The sequence below is a fragment of the Harmonia axyridis genome, chromosome 6, assembly GCF_914767665.1.
Source record: "Harmonia axyridis chromosome 6, icHarAxyr1.1, whole genome shotgun sequence".
NCBI lineage: Eukaryota > Metazoa > Arthropoda > Insecta > Coleoptera > Coccinellidae > Harmonia > Harmonia axyridis.
Window position 1 is genome coordinate 37,004,546 of NC_059506.1, and position 25,290 is coordinate 37,029,835.

Below are 25,290 nucleotides of genomic sequence, written 5' to 3' on the forward strand. Positions count from 1 at the left end.
TTCGGAATGTACATCCTCGAAACTATCTAAATACACCTTAAAAAATAAGTTTTTGATTCAGATCGACTCCAAAATTTGATGTAATAAAGTATTTTCCATTCAGAATTCCTATTTGCAATCAGTTCCTCCCTAGACGCCCCCAAAATTGAGTTATTTCGAATTTTGTGGTAACATTATCAAGGGGGTTTAGTCTGCCCTCTGGTGGGATAAATCTGAGACTTTTAATATGGATATGTTGCCCCACAACCTCAGTTGTCCATCTACCATCGGTTTCTTTCTAGTACTTCCCAGAGGTGAGATATGGCTAATTTTGTAGAAAAATAGTGCTTTAAATGTGTATACAAATTTTTCTGATCGAAATCGATGCCTCTAAAAGGTCTCAATTTAAGGATATTTCCAGTTTTATGGGAACATTTTCAAGGGGATTTAGTGTGCCCTCTGGTGGCATAATTCTGAGACTGGACATGCTTACCCACAGCCTTAGCATTCGAAATATGGTTACATGGAGAATTTTTGATTTTGAATATTACCCTACCATCGGTTTCTTCCTAACACTTCCTAAACTGAGATATTGCGAATTTTATAGAAAAATAGTGATAGATCAGCTTCAAAATTTGGTATCTTGAAGAATTTTACAAGCTTGAATAAGTTTTTGTCTAAAAGCTCTTTATTTCGAGATATTTCGATTTTGTAGGAAAATTTTCAGGGGGTTTCATTAGAGATTATTTGCTTCAGTGAATCTTAACGCTCTGGTCTAATAAGTGTAACGCATTTCGAAACGATAAAATAATTATATGAAAAAGATTTTAGGCAAATTTATTTTGCAACAATATAAATCAGCTCTCCAAAATTTTTTATCATGGCATAAGTGTCACTTATGTGACCAACAATTATAAAGCTAAAAAACTATATCAGTTCGATCAGATGGGTATTTCATTTAATTTTTGAGTAAATAACTCCGGAACCATCCGACCGATTTTTCCTTCTGATGAACTTACCCAAGATATTGGACCAAATGATAATTTCAATTTTAGCACATTCCTCTCAAGAGTTATTATGTACACCCAATACAAACTAAACAATTTTCCTTTCAATTTTATTGGAATATGTTGAAATTCTCAAAGACAAAAAAATTATATATTGAGTGGTGTTAAAAGAGTACAGCATATAAATCACATATTAAAATAGAGTTTCACAAATCAGGATGATAATAAATTAAGAATAAACACAATAATACAATCACATAAAAAACTTGTCTATCACAAGGTCATTTTATAAATTGAATTAAGTCTCAGGATTCCAATAAGAACATCCTGTACAATGTTTCACTGTTAGTCGATTCAAAATTAGCTTTGAAAGGTATGTTCACAATCTCACTAAAACCCTCTGATAAATCGGGCGGTTCAACATTTTTTCTATAAGAATACAAGAGCATATCCCCAATAACTTCGTGTGATTTATCTGTGAGTCCCCGGAATTTATTGTTATGTCTACAATGCTCAAACGAAATGGACATTACAAAACATCTGCACTGAACATTGTACTTTTTAGCTACATCGATGTACTTCTTTCTGCTAGCTTTGTCTGGATTTGTGTTGTCAATGACTGCGTTCTTTTTCTTTCTGATGCATTCCTCCAACATCAACACACATTTCTCCCAGGATTTGAGCATATCTCGATTGATGTGTACGTAATTTTTAGGTATTAATTCGGTTTTGCAAAAATGACTTTTACCAGAGCCTTGACTGCCGACCATCAGAATAATATCGTGGTTTTTAGTGGTATAATTTGGATATTCGACATTCTTGAGATTTCGAGGATCAAAGAGAGGCATTTTGAAAGGATTAGATGAAGATTTTAGAAAGTATTCTTCAGGAGTGAAGAATTTGATGCCTATGTTCAATGCGAAGAGTCTGTCAGCATTGGAATGATCCTTCTTTCTCTTAGGGGCCCAATCTTTCTCTCTGCCAGCTGCATCACCAACGTAAAAGGACTTATCGATGTCAATTTGAACGTTTTCATTTTTCAAGTCGGAAAGAAAGTTCCACATACCAGTCACAGGCTTACGGTATATACCTTTGCCTAGAGCAATAAAGACTTGTACTGGAATCGATAGAGCATTTAAAATATTCTCAATTTTGTATTTAAAATTTCTTATTTTTTCACTATCATTGCCCACACCTGATTGGTTAGTGAAAAAGACTAATTTATACTGTTTTTCATACAAATCTTTCAGGGTTTTCGGCACTAGTTGAATATTAAATTCCCAGTCATCTTTGTCTTTAGGAAACCTAAGTCCTGATTTCGTTTTTATAATTGTTCCGTCTATATCAAAAGATGCTATTCGAGGTTGAGATTGACAGTTTTCTGGAGTAAAAACTAATAGTTCATTATTATCTATTGATTCCCATTTACCACTAATGTTTGAAAGACTCGAACTTGCTATTGATTTACGTTTTTGCATATTGAATATGGGGAATTTGGGTTTCTTTTGAGGGGGCCCATCAATTCCTACATCAGAGTTTTCAAACACAACTTTGAATTTGTGGTAGCCCAGTCTCAATTCCAACACATCACCATTTCTTAAAGTGTAAGTTTCGTTTAACATCAGGGCATAACCGTTACACCCTGAGTAGCATTTCCCAACAGTCTTCACCATAAGTTTGTCAGGATTAAATTCAGCTGTGCATTCCAGGTGTTTTCTGGATAAATGAATATCTTCAACTCCAGTAAAACGGTTCCTTCCTATTACGACCGTTTCGTTTTCTGGTATGATTAACCTTTTTGCTTCGTTTAGAAGACATTGGAGGTAGCATTTTTTAGACATCTTCGAGAAACATTTGGAAAACAAAACGGATTTTCCTTCTTGTTTTTGAATTTAATTTTTAGGTTAAATATGTCAGAAAATAATGTGTAGAGCACAGAGTAATAAGTAGTCTGTGGTCTAGAGCATTAACTCGAACTAAAATCTATGAACCATAAGATCACAGAAAACTTGCAGATTTCTGTACTAATATTTCACACCCTACCGATTTTTCCTTCGTAGTTCTCAATAATACAATTAGATGGCAGGACTAGTTTATTGAAAAAGTATTGTTTCTTGTAAAAATTTTAGCAACAACAGCCGAAATCAATCTTCGTACCCTTCGGGAAGAGCGTTCTTCTCTTTATTATGAAAAAACGTATGGTTTCCGTCCCCCCAAGGAAAGTTCTTGTCACGTTTGTAGAGATAGCTGTATTTAACAAAAGGTGGTCGTTGGTAGCATTTTTTCTTGTGTTCATACTCCCTGTAGTTATATAGGGACATACCTATGATGGCCGGCATGGCTGCTATCCAGAACAGGAATTTGTAGGCCTTGTAACCACCGGCTTAAATTATAATTTTTCTGATATATTCATCAAAAACTTTGAGTTTTTTACTTACATGGTGGTTGAGGGGGGTAGACGCAACAATCTTGACTTGTTTGCCTATATTTGGACTGAGAGAAATGTAGCTTGCGTTTTATGTACGCAAGCTTTGGCGTACTAGAATTTAAACGCGATAAGATTGGTAATATTTTGAAGATACTCATTTCTGTTGGAAAATTTCAGTAATGACAGTGACAATTATGTGATTTTCTACAAAAATTTTGATCGAATTGGTCCTGAAATATTTTCTGTGAAACGTATACAAACCATGAGGCTTCAGCACGTAAAAACCAAGTTATTTTACTCCCTCAAGAGTCTTTCCTTGGGAGAATAGCATAGCCAACTCAATTAAGATTTTTTATCATATTTATTTATTATAAATATTGACAATAATATTGTAACCACCGTTTATACTAAACAACGATGTTGATGAATCTTGTTTGTCAATTTTTCTGAAGTATTTTCACCTAAAGCCTCCATTGCACATTTAACTGAATCATTATGATATCCATTAGTATCATCTATGTATTTTTTCATATACAGGCTGAAGCACTCAGGTTGCTGACTAATTCCAAGCTCAATGAAGGGTATTTATTATTAATTCATACACAATTTATGTTAATTAATCCTATTGCTGAAGGAACTGAATTGTTTCTGCTCATCAAATTCAATTATAAGTATATTTCCATCAAAACCAACAAATCTCTAGACATCCACGCTCCAGAACAAACATTTTACCAAATAATTATGATATCCATAAGTGTCATCTATGTAAAGGGTGCTTTTTTTTTTAAGGGCTATAGAACTTTAAATTGCAATAAAACAACGATGGATTATTCGATTGACATGAATTTTATTTATCTGCAAGATAATCTTGTGGCATTACATTTTAAATTTGATTTATGGCATATGACCGCCACGGCTGGCTCGGATGTAGTCCAATCTGGACGTCCAATTTTCGATGACTTTTTCCAACATTTGTGGCCGTATATCAGCAAATCAAGGCGAATGTTGTCTTCCAAATGGTTAAGGGTTTGTGGCTTACCCGCATAGACCAATGACTTTACATAGCCCCACAGAAAGTAGTCTAGCGGTGTTAAATCACAAGATCTTGGAGGCCAATTCACAGGTCCAAAACGTGAAATTAAGCGGTCACCAAACGTGTCTTTCAATAAATCGATTGTGGCACGAACTCTGTGACATGTTGCGCCGTCTTGTTGGAACTACAGCTCGGACATCATGGTTGTTCAATTCATGAATGAAAAAGTTAGTAATCATGGCTCTATACCGATCATCATTGACTGTAACGTTCTGGCCATCGTCGTTTTTGAAGAAGTACGGACCAATGATTCCACCAGCCCATAAAGCGCACCAAACAGTCAGTTTTTCTGGATGTAACGGTGTTTCGACACACACTTGAGGATTAGCTTCACTCCAAATGCGGCAGTTTTGTTTGTTTTCGTAGCCATCTAACCAGAAGTGCGCTTCATCGCTAACCAAAATAAAATGGAAGTAGTGCGCGATACGTATTCCGCACAGAACCATTATTTTCGAAATAAAATTGTACTATTTGCAAGCGTTGTTCAGGCGTGAGTCTATTCATGATGAATCGCCAAACTAAACTGAGAATAAATCACTTGACAGCTGTTGAATTGGTCTCCATTTCGAACAGTAATGCCAACTTAAAGTTATATACCTCGAAAAAAAACACCCGTTACAATATTCAAAAATAAGATAAAAAATAGGAAAGTAAAGGCAAATGTTCTGCTCCCCTATTACGACGCCACTGCATCCCCAACGAAACCCTCTGCATCTCGAGAACCACCTGAAACATTCTTTTCATTCCAAAAACCAGAACACCGAAACAAACTTTGATCCCAACCTGTCCATCCTGTTGAAAACAGGATAAACCGTTAAAGTGTGACAGCCAGTTAGTTTCGGCGGTTGATTCTGTTCCCGAGGGAATAACCCCTTTACGAGGATCGAGCCGTCTCCTGAAGGAACTTTACGTCCTTCAGGACGTCCTTTTTGCTGCATTTGAGATTTCAATTTTTAGCTCTCGTTTTATACGAGATGATTTCTTTAGAATTAATGTATGCAATTTTCGAATTTTGTGCCGGGAGTGGTCTGAAACGATTCTTAAAACTGCTTTTAATAAGATGACTTTCGAATGGATGAATATAAGGGTATGAAACATGGATTTAACACAACAGTCCTGGCTAAGTGGAAAGCTGTCTGTGAAAACCTTTCGAAGCGATAACATCTCAAAATCAGCTAGCAAGATTATGGCATCCGTATTTTGGGATGTCCGGAGAACATTAAGAATGTTCTCTGTTATTTCTTTAAAAGTTGATCAATTGGCCACCGAAATCTTGTGATTGAACTTGAACACCTTTAGACTTTTTGGGGTCACGTGAAAGATAAGGTCTATGCCAATGATCCACAATCGAATCAAAACCTTACAGATGGAATTCTTGAAGTTATGGAGGACATACTGCCACAAATGTGCCAATTTGTTAAGAAAATATTATGGTGCTGCAACCATAGTCATAGAAGTCCTTTGGCTGATATCGTTTTCCCTCGTTAATGGCATACCTGCCCCTTTACAATGAAATAAACATTCTTTAAGTCCTCTTTATTAATATAAAAATACATCTTATTGGAAAACAGCTTATGTACCCTCCCAGGGTGCAATTAGCTTATGAATTAACGAACGCTCAAAAGCTCACAGTTTCACTACAGTGCTTTCTTCAAGTGTTATAGTTCTTATTATGAGGCTGGAATCTCATATTTCTGTAGCCAACACCTAATGATAAAATTATCATGAAATTTATCCCATGTGAAGAGCAATACCAAACCTTCACATAACCTGCAAAAAGCATTGATATTCAAAGCATGCATAATTCAAAAAAATTGGGTATCATTACTTTTTCTCGCAAACCAGACCACTTCAACATTAGATCCCAGAAAAAAAATGGCGAAGAAGCTTGTGCAACCCAAAATCCAATATGTATGAAACACGTGGGTGTTTACTGATTTGGCATTCAAGTTGCGTATCTCACTCATACATATTGACAGGACCCTTACAGCCTTATCCTTACGATATCGATGACATTTGGATTCTATTTGGATAAAACATGAAATCTGGAAGGTTATGGCTTGGACTCGAACGTGCCTCACTAAGATTCCGGAATTTGAAACTGAAAAAATTGTCTCATGTGGTTTCTACGAGATTGGAGAGAGACTGAGGAGGAATAGAAGAAACTAATGCAGAAACATATGTCAAAAATGACGAAATATTCCTAAAAATGAACCAAAGAAGGATGTCTTATTTTTTGGAAAAATATTGACGAGTAATTATTCTAACACTATAAGTATCGTAGATGCCATACAAAGAGCTTAGGTATTTGTAAACAGAACACCATCGAAATATTAGTCGCTTTGTGTCAGCATCATAAAGTTATTCTCGATTGAACATGTCAGCTTACGAGACATATTCTTGTCATTTGCGGGAAGTTTCAATTTTCTGCTTTAATATAAAGAAATCTAAGGCTGAGGCTCACCGAATGCTCTCACATACCTATGGTGAGGCCGCTATTAGTGGAAGAACGTGTCGAGAGTAGTTCCAACGCTTCAAAAACAGTGATTTTCACGTCGAACACCAGCATGGCGGTGATGAAGAATTGGAGACATTACTTGATCAAGAAATGTGTCAAACGTAACAAGATTTGGCGGGATTATTATAAGTAACGCAACAAGCCATTTCAAAAGGCCTGAAAGTAATGGGAATGATTCAGAAGCAATGAAATTGGGTACCGAACGAGTTGAAGCCTAGAGATGCTTGTGAACAGCTGCTTGCAAGGCAAAGACGGACGGGATTTCTGCCACAATCGAATTATTGAAAGACACGTTTGGTGACCGCCTAATTTCACGTTTTGGACCTGTGAATTGGCCTCCAAGATCTTGTGATTTAACACCGCTAGACTACTTTCTGTGGGGCTATGTGAAGTCATTGGTCTATGCGGATAAGCCACAAACCGTTGACCATTTGGAAGACAACATTCGCCGTGTTATTGCCGATAAACGGCCACAAATGTTGGAAAAAGTCATCGAAAATGGACGTCCAGATTGGACTACATCCGAGCCAGCCGTGGCGGTCATATGCCAGAAATCATATTTAAAATGTAATGCCACAAGATTATCTTGCGAATAAATAAAATTCATGTCAATCGAATAATCCATCGTTGTTTTATTGCAATTTAACGTTCTATAGCTCTAAAAAAAACCCTTCATATGGGATTGAGGGAATGTCTTAGTGGGGACTCGACTGCGAAGGGAGTTTGCTCTCTTACACCCATAGTCTAAAGTCGGAGATCACTCTTGAAAGTATGTTAGCAAAGTAGCTCAAATTTTTGAAAAAAATGTGGTTTTACTCATTAGACTCCGGAATTATTGTGTTAAATGTTAGTTATCCAGCCGGAGATTGATTTCGAATCAACTTACAAACATTTCAGTAAAATAGAACCAGATATTCCCTGGAAAAAGTAAGTAAAAAGAGCTACAACGCCATCTGTAAACCTTCTCCAAACCCGACAGAGTCGTCTCGTTGATAAATCGGCCGATAAAAAGAAAATATTTCAGCCAGTCTGGATCTTATGCATAACCCACGTTGTCATCCATACGCGTTACAAATGCCTGGAAATATTGAGCCTAATACCGAGCCCCTGTGTTCCCGTGAAAATCTCGAGAACGTGCCTTTTTTTATGGAGGATATATAACACCTATTCGCACGTTTTCTAGAATCTATTAGGGCAAGAGCCGGCATATGCGCTAAGATTTAGCGTCGTTTGAAATATTAGCATATTTCTTGGAGGGGGGGATCGCATAACTTTCTGCAGGAGATCCATAACCTTTAGTTTGATTTAAGGGGGGAGCCAGGTGCGCAGAATTGCCGTAAGATCTCCCTTAGATGGCGAAGGATCTGCTATGTAATTTTTTATAGGGAGTATAGTAGAGAGGTGTGGTTCGTCCTTTCAATGTAAGTGTTTTTCTCTAATTCTTTGGCAAATCCGTCCACACAAAATCGTGTTGGAATAAAGCACTTTTGGATTTTTATGAAGCAACTTCTCGGCCGGTAATAGTGCAACAATTTGAGCTGTTGGAACAAGTTATTGATGTGAAGAATCGAAACCGTGTGCTAGATAAGTAGAATTTCGTGTGCTGATAAAATATTGCTTTTTGGTGTGAAAAAATACAGTTGAAGCAAAATCTTGGCTAGATGAAGAGTTTCTGGGGTTTACACCAGGAAATTTAACCATCATTGATTGATGTGCTAAGTTTGAACGTGGTGAAATGAGCACCGAAGAAGGCGAACGCAGTGGACGCCCAAAACAGGCTGTCACCGACGAAAAAATCAAAAAAGTTCACAAAATAATTTTAAATGACCGTAAAGTGAAGTTGATCGAGATAGCAGACATTGTGAATATATTATCTGAACGTGTACATCATATCATTCACGAATATTTGTACATGAGAAAGCTGTGTGCAAAATTGGTGCCGCGCGAGCTCCCAATAGATCAAAAGCAACTACGTGTTAATGATTCTGAGCAGTGTTTGAAGCTGTTTAAGTGCAATAAACCTGAATTTTCGCGTCCAAATGTGACAATGGATGAAACAAGGCTCCAACATTTCACTTCGGAGCCCAATCGACAGTCAGCTGAGTGGACTGCACACGATGAACCGAATCCAAAGCGAGGAAAAACATAACATTCAGCTGGAAAGGTTATGGCATCAGTATTCTGGGATGCGCAAGGTACAATATTCATTGATACCTTCAAAAGGGCCAGACCATCAATAGCGATTATTATATAGCGTTATTGGATCGTTTAAAGGATGAAATCGTCATAAAACGGCCCCATTTGAAGACAAAAAAAGGTGCTGTTTCATCAAGACAATGCGCCATGTCACAAATTAATGAAAACAATGGCCAAATTGCATGAATTGGACTTCGAATTGCTTCTGCATCCACCGTATTCGCCAGATCTGGTCCCCAGCGACTTTTTCCTTGTCTCAGACCCCAAAAGAATGCTTGCTGGAAAGAAATTTAGCACCAATGAAGAAGTAATCGCCGAAACTGAGGCCTATTTTGAAGCGAAAGACAAATCGTACTACAAAAATGGTATCGAAAAGTTGTAAGATCGCTATAATCGCTGTATCGCCCTCAAAGTCAACTATGTTGAATAATAAAATCGAATTTTGCCAAAAAATGTGTTTTACTATGGAATACTGGGGACTTTTCAATCGGCCTGTACGTACCAAAATCCATATCCTTTCCAGCTGATGTTTGAGATTTTGGTCGCTTTGGACTTCATTTTACTCAGCTGACGTCCTCTCTGACTCAGAATTGTAGTGATGAATCCTTGTTTCATCCACTGTCATATAGCAGCATTAAGCAAAGATATTTTTGCAGTTTTCGAACACAAACCTCTCAACATAACCAACAAAATTTTCGTCTGATTAATGACAAACGACACTAATGACAGGCAATCATGGAGACCAACAGCCGAATATAAAAAAAAACCCTCAAATTAATTTTAGTTCGACTCAGCCGACTCCAAACTTCTCAAAACCACCTGCTTCTCACTTCAGATAAATCAGCAACTCTTTCGAAGTCTGCGATGGTGACGATCTTATGGATTTTTCGTGTTGGCAACCCTGCTTATCCGATAAATTATCAATCAGTGTCGTACGCGTTTTATCCAACTGCAATTTATAACCTGGCCGACCTTGTGACGCCTCTGGCTTACCTCAACGCACGTAATTAAGTTAAGGGATGGAAGTCTGACGCCTGCCAGGCACAGGGGGGATGTTTCTCAGCCGAAATAAATCGCGCAGGTTATAGGACATTAATTTTGAGATCTTAAAAGGGCCGCAACGCCAAAAGACAGCCTGTACGTGTCTCCCAAGATGTTTTTTGTCGGTCGGAGGGGTGAGAAAACAGTATTAACCAAGAAGGCTGGGATAATGTGTTGTAAATGAGCCTCAATTCGTCATTCGATGAGGTGGATAAGGAGTTTTTTTTGGTTTTGAATGTACGGGGTGAGTCTTGACGAGATTTGGGAGTGGAAGGTTTTGTCGCTTATGGAATATTTTTAGTTTGCTGTAGATTTGTATTTGGAGGAAAAATTTTCAAGGATTCGATCTCTATTTTCGATATAATACTATATCAGAAAGCAGATCATAGATATCTTGATTCGTTCTCGAGTTACAGGGCGTCTCTGAATATTGACTGTTTCAAATATTTCGCTATATCGTGGTTTCAGTTCGAGATATTTGAAAAATTCTAAAATGTTTTTTTTTTCAGTAATCTTTATGGTTTATATGATATACAACAGATCATAGAAGTTAATTACCGTTTTAGAGATATAGAGGAGAGTTGATGTTTTTGAATGGGACACCCTATATTTTTCAACGCAGTTTTTTAGCCGCAGATCTGTCTAGGGGTTCACGGCTTGGCTTGATTATCAAGCTACTTGACTTGAGCTTGACTCGATTTCAAGTCAACCTCAAGTCAAGTAGTAGTTTTTCAATCTCAAGTCAAGTATTTATTCATCAAGTACTTGAATCATATCAAGCTTCTTAATTTTTAGCAGTTTTATTGTGTAGTATCACATCAATAAAAAAATGAGGAAATGAGAAGGAACCTTGCAAAAAACACTTTTATTAAAATTATTGCATAAAAAAACCGAAAATATCAACTCTTTTGAAATTGAAACATGAATTAAATCACTGTAAATCATAATGAAATGAAAAATGATGAAAAAATAAAGTTTCCTAATATTGAGAAACCTCCAGGCTTCGTTTCATTTCATAATTTTCCATCCAGGATCTAAGACATATGTGGCAACTGATAGATTTGTCGCCTAACCTATTGCGGGTTTTTGTACTTGTAAGAACAGCTCTGAAAAATTGTCAACAGGAGCTGAAGAAGCTGGCGTTGATAAGAAATCCTTGGCCATTTTGGCCAAATTTGGAGAGATATTTCTGAAATTACCAAAATCTACCAATAGATTTCATAGAAATGTGAGAAAACTACTAATTAAGTCACACTGGCGAATGCTTCAGTCTCTCGGCGCTCGAGGAATCCCCTTATTTAGTCTGAGCTCACACGAGATTGCAGAAATATATGCCGTGCGACGCGTGCATATCAAACTCAAGTAATATAAAGTAGCTTGATAACAAGTTAAGCAATACATATCTAAAATCTAGTCAAGTCAAGGTCAAGTATGTAATTTGTCACGAGCTTGATTCTCAAGTCAAGTAGTTGGTTAAAATGTCAAGCTACTTGGCTTGATGAATCCCTAGATCTGTCGAAAAGCATGCCTTTATTGATTTTTCAAAAAATTCATCCATTTTAATGATATTGGGGTTTTTGACTTAATTTTTTTGGGACATCTCATAGTAGCTTATTTCAAAGGTTGAAATAATATCTTATGATTGAAAAAACTTCAGTGCGTCAGTTTCCAGGGGGGGAATAGCTCATTATGAGAGTTTAAAATGGTTATATCTGTTCATCCAGGCCAAATCGGAAAAAATGGTAAATGAAAAGTGTTTTTTTTGACCTCAGTAATCTTCGGCTGAAATTTATATGTACAAAATAAAGACTCACCCTGTATAAATATTCATTTCGAGATTTAATTCATATCAAAATACGAAGCATTTTCCAACAAAATTCCCCTGAATTAAGTACAAGTTTATAAACACGTACTGTCAATAAATAACAAAAAAAAAATCGACAGAAATTTTCGATTATCTGCTATATCTCTGCGATTTGACCTTCCAATTCATCAAAACTTCGAAATTCCGATGGTGCCATCGGTAACAAGTGTTCGAGCCATAGGCCATTTTATTATTTTCGCCGAAAAAAAGCCGATATATTTCCTCCTCTGGCGATATTAGCAGCCGAGGAGGGCAAGGGATACACGTGACACCAGCATATGCGAAAAAATGGATGTGTTCATTAGGTTGCAGGAACGCAGGGTGTCAGTTCTTGCATGGGTCTGCCCGTCCACTAAATCATTGCCCTGCCAATAAAGCCTTGTGTAGAGGCTGTTCGTCGAGAATCGAAATGATAAAACAATGAAGGAACATACTTCAGTGATAAGTCACGGTAACGACAGATCAAAAATAGCAGAATCTTCTTTTCGTGATATTTTTCATGAACAATTCGCACATTTGCGTCTGTATGTCCTTGATAAGTTCATGAATTCCATCTGTAAGGTCTTGAATCTATTGTGGATTATTGGCATAGACCTTATCTTTCACGTGGCCCTATAGATAAATGTCTAAAGGTGTTAAATCACAAGATTTCTGTGGCCAACCGTGAACACTCCTTCGAGAAATAACATGGCCAGGAAACTCATTTTGCAAAATTGCTATTAATTCCTTGGTTGTGTGACACCTAGAGCCGTTTTGTTGAAAATAAACGTCGTTTATAACGGGTGTTTCTTTTTTCGAGGATATTAACAGAACCACCAACAATAACTCCCTACAATAAGAAAAACTATGATAAAAACTAACTGAACGAATTGTAATGAAAATAGAATAACTTGCGTTATGATTACTTCAGCATCCCTAATTTATTATCTTTTAAGGACAAACTCTTGTGTCTCTTAAACCTGTTATTCTGTAAAGAAAAACCTCATTATTGAATTATCAACGAACATTATGTATAACAAAAAAAAAGCTAAACTGAAGAAAAACAATAAGTTTATTCAAGAATAACAATTTTCAAGAAAAGATACAACCTGAATAAAAAACAAACTTGAAAGATATATAATAACAATAAAAACAAATATAAATAAAAAATAACGGCGATGAAAACAACCTAAACGAATTGTAATAAAAATAGAATAACTAGCGTTGTATCTTATGAGGACCAACTGTTGTTTCTCTTATACCTATTTTTCTGTTTAAAAAAAACTCATTTTTGAAATACTAACTGACATTAATTGTAACAAAAAAAGCGCTAAACTAAAAAACAACAATAAATTTACTCAAGAATAAGTAACAATTTTCGAGAAAAGATACAATCTGAATAAAAAACATCATATATAGAAAACTCGAAAGATATACAATAAAATCAAATATAAATAAAAAAATAACGGAGATGAAAAAAACAAAACAAATTGTAATAAAAAAAAATAACTTGCGTTATATTTCAGCATGCGTAATTCGTTATCTTTTGAGGACCAACTCTTGTTTTTTTAAAACCCGTTATCCTTTTAAAAAACTCATTATTGAATTACTAACAAAAATTAGTTATAACAAAAAAAGCTCTAAACTAAAAAACAACAATAAGTTCATTCATTAATTACAATTTTACAGAAAAGATACAAACCGAATAAAAAACATCATATATAGCAAACTCGAAAGATATATAACAACAATAAAAACAAGTATAAATAAAAAAACAACGGCGATAAAATCAAACTCAACGCATTGTTAGGTAAAGAGAATTCCTTGCGCTATTCGATACACTCAGGGTGAACCTTATAACTCCATCCTCAACATATTTCTTCAAAGTTTTCAACGGAATAATGATGCACTTTTCACATTCGATCATATAATCGTCTCTGGTGCTGTCGTTGTGACACATTTCCATGATGTTTAACGTCTTCTCGTTCTTCCTGATCTTGACTTGGTAGAAATAGCTGTTGGCCTCGTCTTCGGAAGCCAACATCTGGACGTAGATGTAGAAGTTCCGGTTTTCCAGAATCACCCTGTGCTTGTAGTAGAAGAGTTCACAATGGTATCTTACAAAGTAGAAGGCTGATTCGTCGCAGTTTATGTTTAAAGGAATTGTGACCTCGGTGTCGCAGATTATTTTACCATAATGTACAGGGTGGGCTATACGGATATGATACTCGATCTCTTGGAGACTACCGCACCAGCCGCATCTAGACATGTTCAACTAGAGAAAAGAAAGAAGCTTCGTGAGTATTTGATGGTATTAAATTTATTGGTATCTTCATAGATGAGACTATACAGGGTGTATCATGAGTAATATTTGAACTATAGAATCTTGAGCACAAAATATGAAGATTTGACCTGAATCACCTGCCTTGAACCTATTTAACGTTTTATTTTATATTTGGTACCTTTAACCCTACTAACTTATGCCGAATAAAAGTTTTTGGCTACCACCAGAGGCGTAAGACTGGAGCAAGTGATTGGTTGATCTTCTTCAAACTCTGCGCCACTCTTGGAATTGCTATTTTATCATAATTTTCCGATTCCCCAATGATTTTTATGCATACTTTGAGAACTTCTCTCCGTGAATCAATATAATTAAAGAAGTAAATGCAAATAACTTATGAAACCCTCTCAAATAGAAGCCATAATCGATTATATTACTCCTTTCAAAAGTAAAGCCTCTTCCAAGATTCGTAGCACCTTTAATAAGGTTTTGAACTCAAGGTTCATAGAAAAAACCCTTCATAATAATGTTCAAGATGATCCTTCACTCAGTAAGTACTAGGCCTAAGCAGTAAAAACAGCTACTCCAACTTCTCAATACTGTTTCTGTAAAAAAAATGGTCTTTGCTTTCGAAATAGGCTTCTATCGGCAATCACTTCTTTACTAAAGCAAAATTTTTGTTTTCTAGAGCATTATTTTTAACACCTGAAAATTAAACTGTATGGTCCAAAAGTTGGAAGCCCAATTAGTTCAATTTGACCATGGTTTTCATCGATTTGTGACAAGGATAGTTATCTTGGCGCAAGAGAATAGTTTTCTTCTGCATTTGAGGATGTTTTTCCTTCAATCGATCCAATAACACTATGTTAAGGGGTTTTTTTTTAGAGCTATAGAACTTTAAATTGCAATAAAACAACGATGGATTATTCGATTAACATGAATTTTATTTATCCGCAAGATAATCTTGTGGCATTACATTTTAAATATGATTTCTGGCATATGACCGCCACGGCTGGCTCATATGTAGTCCAATCTGGACGTCCAATTTTCGATTACTTTTTCCAACATTTGTGGCCGTATATCGGCAATAACACGGCGAATGTTGTCTTCCAAATGGTCAAGGGTTTGTGGCTTATCTGCATAGACCAATGACTTTACATAGCCCCACAGAAAGTAGTCTAGCGGTGTTAAATCACAAGATCTTGGAAGCTAATTCACAGGTCCAAAACGTGAAATTAGGCGGTCATCAAACGTGTCTTTCAATAAATCGATTGTGGCACGAGCTGTGTGACATGTTGCGCCGTCTTGTTGGTACCACAGCTTCTGGACACCATGGTTGTTCAATTCAGGAATGAAAAAGTTAGTAATCATGGCTCTATACCGATCACCATTGACTGTAACGTTCTGGTCATCATTGTTTTTGAAGAAGTATGGACCAATGATTCCACCAACCCAAAAAGCGCACCAAACAGTCAGTTTTTCTGGATGTAACGGTGTTTCGACATACACTTGAGGATTAGCTTCACTCCAAATGCGGCAATTTTGTTTGTTGACGTAGTCATTCAACCAGAAATGTGCTTCATCGCTAAACAAAATAAAATGGACGTAGTGCGCGATACGTATTCCGCACAGAACCATTATTTTCGAAATAAAATTGCACTATTTGCAAGCGTTGTTCAGGCGTTAGTCTATTCATGATAAATTACCAAACCAAACTGAGAATAAATCACTTGACAGCTGTTAAATCAGTCGCCATCTTGAACAGTAATACCAACTTAAAGTTATATACCTCGAAAAAAAACACCCTATATTTGATGGCTAAGAGACAATTTTTCAATTCCAGAAAAAGTACCTCCTCGAGCGAGACTCGAACCCGCAACCTCCGAATCACTATTCCAGTACTCTCACCAACTGAGCTACCTCTAAAGTTGAGAGTTCCAACCACATATTGAGGAACAGCTTCTCTCGGAATCAAATGATAGTAGTAGGGATACTACTCGAGGAGGTACTTTTTCCGGAAATGAAAAAATGTCTGTTAGTCATCAAATATTATGCTACTATGTATTATTCCCTGTTGATGGTTTTACCTTTGTCAAGAGAATATACCATGTACGTCCCAAAAGACGGTTGCCATAACTTTGCCAGCTGATGTTCGATATTCTGGTCTCTTTGAATATGTTCCCAAATTTTGACACGCAATTTTTGAAGCTTGTAACTAACGGGGAAGAGAATGGTTTGGCTCTGTAAGTGACACCTACTCCCGGAATTTTTTGAGTGACTTGTTATATCAAAGTGAAGGTATTACATAGTATATAATTTTAAATTTACTAACCTTGTATAATGGACAGCAGAGTATCCTGAGCCTGCAACCAGCGCAGTGCATCTGGAAATCTAGATCTGAGCCATCGCGCTTAAAGTAGGTGCAACCCCTGGACTTGTTGGGACATGCATCCAGGTCGATTTCGTCTTCATCTCTGACATATTTCGGGTCACTCCTGCATACCTCACAACCAGTCAGGTTGATGACGGTGTTGTAGCAGAACTCGCAGAAGCAATGCACCCTACGTTTGCAGCGAAAGACGACATCTGAGGATTCCATAAACTCCTTGTGGCCACAAATCGTACAATCGAAGGAGAAGTCCGGCAGAAGGTGGTCCAGGTCCTGGTGAAGATCTTGGATTAGTGTGTGTTGGATTTATTGAGATTTTTGAGCAGCTCATGAAAAATTACATACTGGAGCATGACTTGACTTGATTATAGATATTTATTGCTTGACTTGATATCAAGCTACTTGATATTACTTGAGCTCGATATGCACGCGTCGCACGGCATATATTTCTGCAATCTCGTGCGCTTTTAGACTGAATAAAGGGATTCCTCGAGCGCCGAGAGACTGAAGCATTCGCCAGTGTGACTTTATTAGTAGTTTTCCCACATTTCTATGAAATCTATTGATAGATTTTGGTAGTTCCAGAAATATCTTTCCAAACTTGGCCAAAATGGCCAAGGATTTTTTTATCAACGCCAGCATCTTCAGCTCCTGTGGAAAGACAATTTCCCAGAGCTGCTCTTACATTTACAAAAACCCACAATAGGTTAGGCAACAGATTTCTAAGATGCCTCATGTGTCTTAAATCCTGGATAGAATATTATGGAATTAAACAAAGTCTGGAGGTTTCTCAATATTAAGAAACTTTGTTTTTGACTTATCTTCATTTTGTTATTATGTTGTTATTTAAAGTGATTCAATTTATGTTTCTAACTCAAAAAAGTTGAATGAAAGTGTTTTTTGCAAGGTTCCTTCTCGTTTCATCATTTTTTTATTGATGTGACACTACACAATAAAACTATTAACAATCAAGTAGCTTGATATGATTCAAGTTCTTGGTAAATAAATACTTGAAACATTGAAAAACTACTACTTGACTTGAAATCAAGTCAAGCTCAAGCCAAGTAGCTTGAAAATCAAGCTAAGCCGTGAGTCCCTAAGCAATCGTTTGATGAACTGTGCTGTATCATTTCTTCTCTAAAATGTTTTTATTCAATCTTTAAGCTTTGACTTTTGGTAGTTCGTTTGTTTGTACCTGCGTAAACTTTGAAATGTTTGCACTGATTTTAGGAAAAGTTCGTAGTCAGTTAGAAGATAGAAAGATAAATGCTCTAAATTCAACAGCAGAATTTTTCAATTATTAATCCAAATTATATCAAATTTTCGATAACAAATTCTGTTGGTTCTTTTCTAAATTTCTGTGTATGTATTTCTATGATTCGAAGATGTCTAGGATAGTAAGTAATTTTCTTTCGATCCTTGTTACCAAATTATTCTTGGCAACGAATTCAAGTAGAAACATAACCTTAATAGCTGCATATGTTTATATTATAACGATAACTTGCAATATGAAATAAATTTGGAAAAATTAAAATACATACCATGCTAACCATGTTATTCACGTTAACCATGCTATACATGTTAAAAATGTTATCCATGTTTTCGGCTTGAATATATTAAAATTTGTAACTTGATTTTTCATACGATTATAGATACAAGCAATGGATCTTAACAACAAACGTGGAACGTTAAGACTGAAGACCGGTTGAGTTTTTTTTTTAAAACATAGAGTCATATCATTCTTCCTTTATGTGTAAAATGAACTTCATCTCTTACGTATGTTTGTCTCATGTCTTTCAGATTGTTCTATAGCCTATAAAAGAAGTGTATTTGAACATCTTAGGAGTGAGCATAGGTCCTTTTTATTTTTATTTTGTTCATAATTTCATTTTTACTATTTTGAATTCTTTGTGTTTGTACTAAATTAATGAAAAAATTATAATTTCTATCCATTCAGAAATTGTTATCTAATATTTGTTTTTTTATTAGAATGCCAGAGAAAAGTGAAAACAAGCGATTATTATTGTTTATCATCTAATGTACCTATCTTCCCATTCAACAATATTTAGCTACCCAAACAATTTTCATTGTTTCTTTTTATTGCTGAATAAGTCTGCTCAAAGTTATTGGAGAGAAGATAGTTAGAATAGTAGACACTGCATGGTAAATGTAAAATGAATTACTGTGTAAGTGTATTTTATTTCGGAAATATAACAACAAACTTCAATTGCAAACAAATATAAACCTGTTAAATTTGTCACATTATCATAAAAGAAGTGCAATAAATAACAATAAAATAATCACCAAGGTACATGTTTTCATCAGTTAAATATCTTCAATAAAAAAAAATTAAAGGATTAATGACAATAAGATATATAACGAACAATAAACATTGAACAAAGAAGTAAAAAATGAACTTTGAGGTACAAATTTTCAACAATTTAAAAATGCAAAAAATATTTTCTCTTCTCCTATCTAAACATTATAATTATATCGAATACAAGTTTATCATTGTCCATGTACGTCCTTAAGTTCTTTAAGGAGATAACGATGCATTTCTCTGTATTCAATAAATAAGACATGGGTGTACCATCACTCTGACAATCTTCTCGAATACTCAAGGTCCTGCTGTTCTTTTTAATAACGTAGTGGTATGAATACTTGTAAGCCTTTTCTTCTGGTCCAATCATCTGCACTATCACGTATAAACGTCCAAGTTTGGGATCTATTTTGTGCTTGTAGTAAAAAAGCTCGTTGTCGAACTTAAGAATCTGAAAAAGAAGATTCTAATTGAGGAAATCCTAGATTAAGGAAAAACTTTGCGAATTTTATACTACGGCTAGCTATTTCATATCAACATGAAAAAAAGTAAAGTGGTGTATTTGTAAAAACTGAGAAAACACGCCGTTAGAGTATGACAAAAATGGAAATATACAAACAGTTAAAAAAACTCTTAAAAAAAAGTTAAAATCTCTCTTAAATGACAAACCAAGCAGAAGTGTGAAAATATGTATTGAAATAAATGTATTGTAAATTTACGTGAAGTGAATATTTTTAATAGCTGGTATAGAGCAACACACAGTGAAAAAAGTACCAGAACCTAACCTAACGAACTTCAAAGACAAATTTAGAAAGTTAAAAAAGTACCTGGAGGGCTCCCTGCTCCCTAAAAACGTCCAATCGCATCGAAACATTTGTTTTGCTCCGTAGCAGATCCAAGTTGTTGGGGTGCTCCTTCTGGAAGTGCTCCTGCACCTCGGAGTAGTTACCGCTCCAACCGCACTTCCACAGACCTAGTGTAGACCCCTCGCAGGAGTAGAGTCTGAATTTGCATCCCTCTGTGTGCCTCCACAGACTCCAAGGTTCCGGCGGAACGTAAGTGCATCCCTCGTCCTTGTACTTGCACTCGAGGGGCCCATCGAATGGAGCACCTGGTGGACCTTCTCCAGCGGATGAACCTGGTGTTTCTTCGAGTGACCTTCGGCGCTGGTTATCTTCCAAGCGTAGCATGTTCTGGATGTGGCACCTGGGGCACCCTTCTGAGGGGATTATTACGTCGTAGCAATCACTGCATATCACGTGGTTTCCAGAGCAGAAGTTGAAGGAGGTAGTCATGAACATGTTGTCGCAACAGACACAAGTCCAGTTCATAGACCCATACATTTTCGATGCCTGAAAATTTTACAATGTGCTTAAAAAAGCGGTCTATGTAATGTAAAAAAAAAATCATAGGAATATGGTGGACTTGAACCCAGGTTTTTCACTTTATAATTCGGACGCAATCATTGAGCCATTTGGAGGTAATACTCTTATTATGCTTATCAATAAAACTAATGTAAACATTGGGAATTGAAATTTTTTTTCTCGATCGAATCCAAGGTTTTATTATTCTAAATAATGAAGCACAATGATCGAGTACATTGCATAAAGGACATAAACGTTGTGTTGAAATGACAGTAGTACAGAAATGTTCAAGACTTTGCTAGTTGTTTATCTCGTTTTTATATAAATAAATTATTATCTGAAATAATATCCTTCAGATATTATTTTCATACAAGTATCTTCCAAATTAAAGGATGGTATCTATTAAGGAGCTTCTTCAGTATTTTGTACAAATAGCAATAATATAAATTGATATTTTGTCCAAGTATAATCAACTAAAAATTTCATAACAAACGAAATAAATGACATGTATTCACTATAAAAGATATGAAAGAAGCATAAAAATACATTTAAAAGATCGAAATTTTCGAATATACTTCACAAAAATTAATAATCAAAATACTATCAAAGAATTGAAATCGACACGGAATCAAACAAAATTAAATCCAAATTGATATTACAGATTTGAGATTGAGTTTAAATCATATCTTCAGTGTATATTGAAAAAAAAAACATTGGAAGTTGGATAAATTATCTTGAATTTCGAGAAACAAAATACTACTACTTACCCTTTTTTTTCTCAGCCAATAAACTAGAGAAATGAAAATGAGTGTAGTAACAAGAATTAATAATTCAAGATACATCAGATAGTGAAATGATATAAGTAATTCAAATCTTGAAGGATGAGGAAGATTTCTTTCATACAGAAAATATATCAACTAAATGTCATCTGGTAGAAATTATGAGAAGTATGTTTGGAATTAGAAAATGAATGTTAGTGATACATATGTTCTTATTTATCGGAAAAGACTCATTCCTTTCGAAAATTATTATTGTATTGAAATAATTTTTATTTCGCAGAATTATCCTACGAAAATCATTTTTCTGTTAATAAGTCATTATCATAATTTTTATTCTATGTGAAGAACTTTTGATGCAAAATTCAATGTAATAGATTAATTTAAGAATAAATAAAAAAATATAACATTATATAATGATATTTTTAATTAAATAAAAAACAATCCAACATGGAAAAAATAATAATGGAACTAACCAAACCTAACCTAACATAATATTATTCCACAACTAAATCATAGTTTCGTATGAAACAGTATATAAATATTGTGGATGGTTGAATATAAAACAAGAACAAAAATTAATGTTTGAAAGCTTGACTATGGAAGCGTTTCAAGAAAATATGAAAAAAAAATAATAAAAAAAATCTTTAATACAATATAACCTAATTTTTCTTGATGCTCATGATCCTGAACCTGAATCTCATCACCCCATTCTCATCCAGATAGTTCTTGAGAGTCTCAAAAGATATTGCGACACAATTTTCGTTATCGAAGATCCTCTCAGCATCCATAGCGTCAGAATCACATATCTCCGTCACTTTAATCTTTCTCACAGGCCCTTTGAATATCTCAAACTCGTAGCAATACTTCCCTGCTAACTTTCTAGTACCTATCAACTGAACGGTTGAGTAGAACATTTTTCTCTTCTTATCCACTCTGCACTTGAACCAGAAGAAGTTCTGACCCTCGTGGAAATCAATGAGGCTGATGCTTCGAAAGTTCTCTTTGAGATCGATCTTGAGCATAGCTTCCGTCTTGAACAGCATCCCAGTGCTGTCCTCGTGATCTTTCTTGTAGTGATCTTGAATCTGGTCGTATCTTCCTGCCCAGGGGCAGTTCCAGCATCCAAATCTGTGCCCCTCGCAGATGAAATCTCGGAATCTACACTCCATCTCGTGGATGTATGATTCTTCTTCTGTCATGACGTACTTGCAGCTTCTGTTGGAGTACTTGCATTTGACTGTTGGAGGGGTGATTTTGGTGATCCAGGCATTGCAGATGGGACAAAGTGTTGAGGGAGTGGTCAGACAGTCGTTACATACTTTGTGACCACTTGCACATTGGGATGTAGGGTTTTTAAGCCCTTTTCTGCAGATTGGGCATGGTTGCTTCTTTGGGGAAGACATAGCCTGGAAAATAGAACGTTTTGAATGGCAATGGTTCAACATTTGAACGTAGTATTTTGCAGAAGAAACTGTTAATACAGTATATCTCCCAAAGAATCTGGAATAGGGATAGGGAAGAACTAGACAAAACCACTCAGATGGTGATAGAGAAACGAAAAACATATAAAATAGAGTGTCCTATTTGAAAAAACGGAGTTCGTAGTATTTTTTTGTATAAGCGGCAACCTCACAACATTGAAAATATATCAGATGCATAGATCAAAAGCGTAAACCCCTAATTTTCCTAACAACTATATGATCCGTTTTCCGTAGACTTCTAATAAACCTTGGGACACCCTGCATAGAATAATCATTTCAAGGTTCGTTCAAATTTGGTAATGATAGTGGCTTTAACTAGGCTACAAAACTATATACAGGAATATATGTGGTCTCCAAGGGTGCAATTGGCACTCAAAAGCCCCCTTCTTCACTGAATGATAATTCGAATGATCAATTCTTATTACATTCTTGTTTTAGTAAAGATAAAGAATTTTAGAACTCTATGATAAAAATTTAAATCATTCAGATAACACTATCTCGATGAATTTTTGTTGTGACGCCTTCTATAACTACACAATAATGAAATAATTAAACTGAAGACTCAATACATACCGACGTTCAATACACTTTTAATAACACACACCTTAAGCGTTGATTTCTAACAAGGAATGGATGAGGTATAAAGATTTTTCAATCGAGTAATCCGGGGATCCACATATTCAGAAATGGCGCGTTTATCAAATAGCTGACACTCAGTTTTGGCCAATGTAAACTGCACACCATGTTGCCAGATCGAAAAGATAAAATTCCTTCAACAGTTTATTTTATTGTCGTTCAAATTATTGCAATATATCAAATAAATGTAGTAAATGATATGTAGATACCAATCATCTGGAAGATTTCAAGTGCATGATTGTATATTGTTGAGGTTTTTGGATGAAAATTAGAAAATTCGATTTACTTCCTTAGTTCTGCGTAGAGTACGTGATATAAAATTTGAGGAAATATCTTTAGATTTGGCATCGTTGGATCTATGTATCACGATCATGGCATTCAGCAGATACGCTTTTCTATACGAGGGAGGTCTGAAAATGTGGTGTTCTAAATTTATTATTCTTTTAGAGTTAGACCATAGAAAATAAGAGAGGGTTAGAATCAAGCTTTTGGCGGGGTATTTAAATTAGAATTCTTTAACTTTGAGTTGGACATAAGAGACATAAAGGATTTCCCATATTTTCATGTTTTTGTCGAGTTCCTACAATGCCTCAGTGGTGTAGCTTTCGGGGGTATCCTGTCTTCAGTCGCCTCTACCCTTTACGCCATTGAGAATAGGGGCTATTTACATCCATTTAGGGGTTGTAGAAACTCAACAAAAACATTAAATCACTGGAAATCCTCTGAGCAAAATATCTTCGAATTTTCAAAAATTTATTATCCCATTTCGTTTGGAATTTATGAATATAAATGAAAAAAAAAATATGTTCAACAGCCTGTATATCCGAAGGGATTTAAGATAGAAAAAATATCTACTTGAAACAACTTTTTATTTTAACTAGAACTATCACTTCATAAAGTAATGACCTTCACTTTCGAATCACCCTGTATACTTAGTAGTTTATGATCACATCTAACGCGCGCAATAAGGCCTTACCGGGTGTAAATCCCCATTTGGTCGAAATTGTTATCTATATATACGCACCCTCGGAAATCACAGAACTTTAACGAGCATTTTAAATATTCATAGAAGAAAACCTGTTTTCCCGCGAGTTTTTCCTGGTTAGGTTGGAGTTTCCTTAGACGGCTCAAGACGTGATCGTGTGGGATTTGAACTATATTCATTAAGGGGATAGCTCCGAGGCGTGTATGTTTGGGACCACAGAAAAGAGTGGGATTTGCGAGAAGGGAACAAGTTTTGGGGGATTTTCAGGGATTCGTTGGGTTTTCCACTTTGTTTCCTTGGAGGAATGCAAGAAGACAAACGCGGTTCGAAACTTTTAGAGAAAAGGGGAAGGGGAAACGTGTTTATACCTTGTTTTGGAATGAAGTTGAGATCGTCGCGTGTGTGGGCGCTTTAGTAAGTTTTAGGGATGATTTTTTTTTGTGTGATTTGAAGATGAAAGTTTATATTTCGTAATATGCTGCTCACAGGCAGTAAGTTACCCTCACGAAAGATAATAAAGCTTTTTTAATAATAGGTTTCATTCAGATATTAAAAAAAAACGAGTATATTTTAAGAGTAATCAATAGGTGTTTATTTCATTGTAAAGAGGAAGGTATACTGTTAAAGATGCAAAACGATATCAGCCAAATACGAATTCTAGTGGTTTTCTACATTTTCAATGCGCTGCTGAAGTGTGCATTTTTCCATTTCTAGTAATGGCGTAGTTTCTACTTGTCAATTGTCAAAAGATGACAGCCTTAAAAGAGAAAGTTTCCCATATGGCGGGCTATTCGAAATGAAACCCTTTTTTGGGTAACTCTTTACATTAATGTTTATTAATTCTTATCGATATATGCTGACGAAATCAATGCGCCACAATGACATCCAAAAAGTCACGCAATTCGAATCTTGCACCCTTTAGATACATTTGACTGACAGATCAATAGAAA

General features: G+C 35.6%; 4 protein-coding genes across 7 annotated transcripts; all 4 read right to left on the reverse strand.

Annotated features, from left to right (window-relative positions):
* Positions 1 to 1,082: 1,082 nt before the first annotated feature.
* Positions 1,083 to 2,933, reverse strand: LOC123682474 (uncharacterized protein F21D5.5). The gene has a single exon (XM_045621106.1). The coding sequence runs from the start codon at positions 2,825 to 2,827 to the stop codon at positions 1,292 to 1,294; it is 1,536 nt and encodes a 511-aa protein (XP_045477062.1). The 5' UTR covers positions 2,828 to 2,933; the 3' UTR covers positions 1,083 to 1,291.
* A 133-nt stretch (positions 2,934 to 3,066) lies between these two features.
* LOC123682475 (cytochrome c oxidase subunit 6A1, mitochondrial-like) lies at positions 3,067 to 3,620 on the reverse strand. The gene is made up of 2 exons (XM_045621107.1): positions 3,425 to 3,620; positions 3,067 to 3,369 (listed from the first exon to the last, which is right to left on the reverse strand). The coding sequence occupies exons 1-2, from the start codon at positions 3,570 to 3,572 to the stop codon at positions 3,131 to 3,133; spliced, it is 387 nt and encodes a 128-aa protein (XP_045477063.1). The 5' UTR covers positions 3,573 to 3,620; the 3' UTR covers positions 3,067 to 3,130.
* Positions 3,621 to 13,160: 9,540 nt separating this feature from the next.
* On the reverse strand, positions 13,161 to 18,492 carry LOC123682026. The gene is made up of 3 exons (XM_045620405.1): positions 18,317 to 18,492; positions 16,719 to 17,048; positions 13,161 to 14,380 (listed from the first exon to the last, which is right to left on the reverse strand). Exons 1-3 carry the CDS (start codon positions 18,371 to 18,373, stop codon positions 13,901 to 13,903), a joined length of 867 nt encoding a protein of 288 aa, XP_045476361.1. The 5' UTR covers positions 18,374 to 18,492; the 3' UTR covers positions 13,161 to 13,900.
* Positions 18,493 to 18,954: 462 nt separating this feature from the next.
* LOC123682462 (E3 ubiquitin-protein ligase SIAH1A-like) lies at positions 18,955 to 23,443 on the reverse strand. Of its 4 annotated transcripts, none has more exons than XR_006747820.1 (4): positions 23,293 to 23,443; positions 21,227 to 22,644; positions 19,923 to 20,447; positions 18,955 to 19,546 (listed from the first exon to the last, which is right to left on the reverse strand). XR_006747820.1 is itself a non-coding variant. In XM_045621073.1 (3 exons), the coding sequence occupies exons 1-3, from the start codon at positions 21,299 to 21,301 to the stop codon at positions 19,247 to 19,249; spliced, it is 900 nt and encodes a 299-aa protein (XP_045477029.1). In that variant the 5' UTR covers positions 21,302 to 21,396; the 3' UTR covers positions 18,955 to 19,246. The 4 variants fall into 4 exon arrangements, 2 of the variants coding, with proteins under 2 accessions (XP_045477029.1, XP_045477030.1); XR_006747821.1 differs by having other exon boundaries at positions 23,324 to 23,348; XM_045621073.1 differs by lacking the exon at positions 23,293 to 23,443 and having other exon boundaries at positions 21,227 to 21,396.
* Positions 23,444 to 25,290: the final 1,847 nt, after the last annotated feature.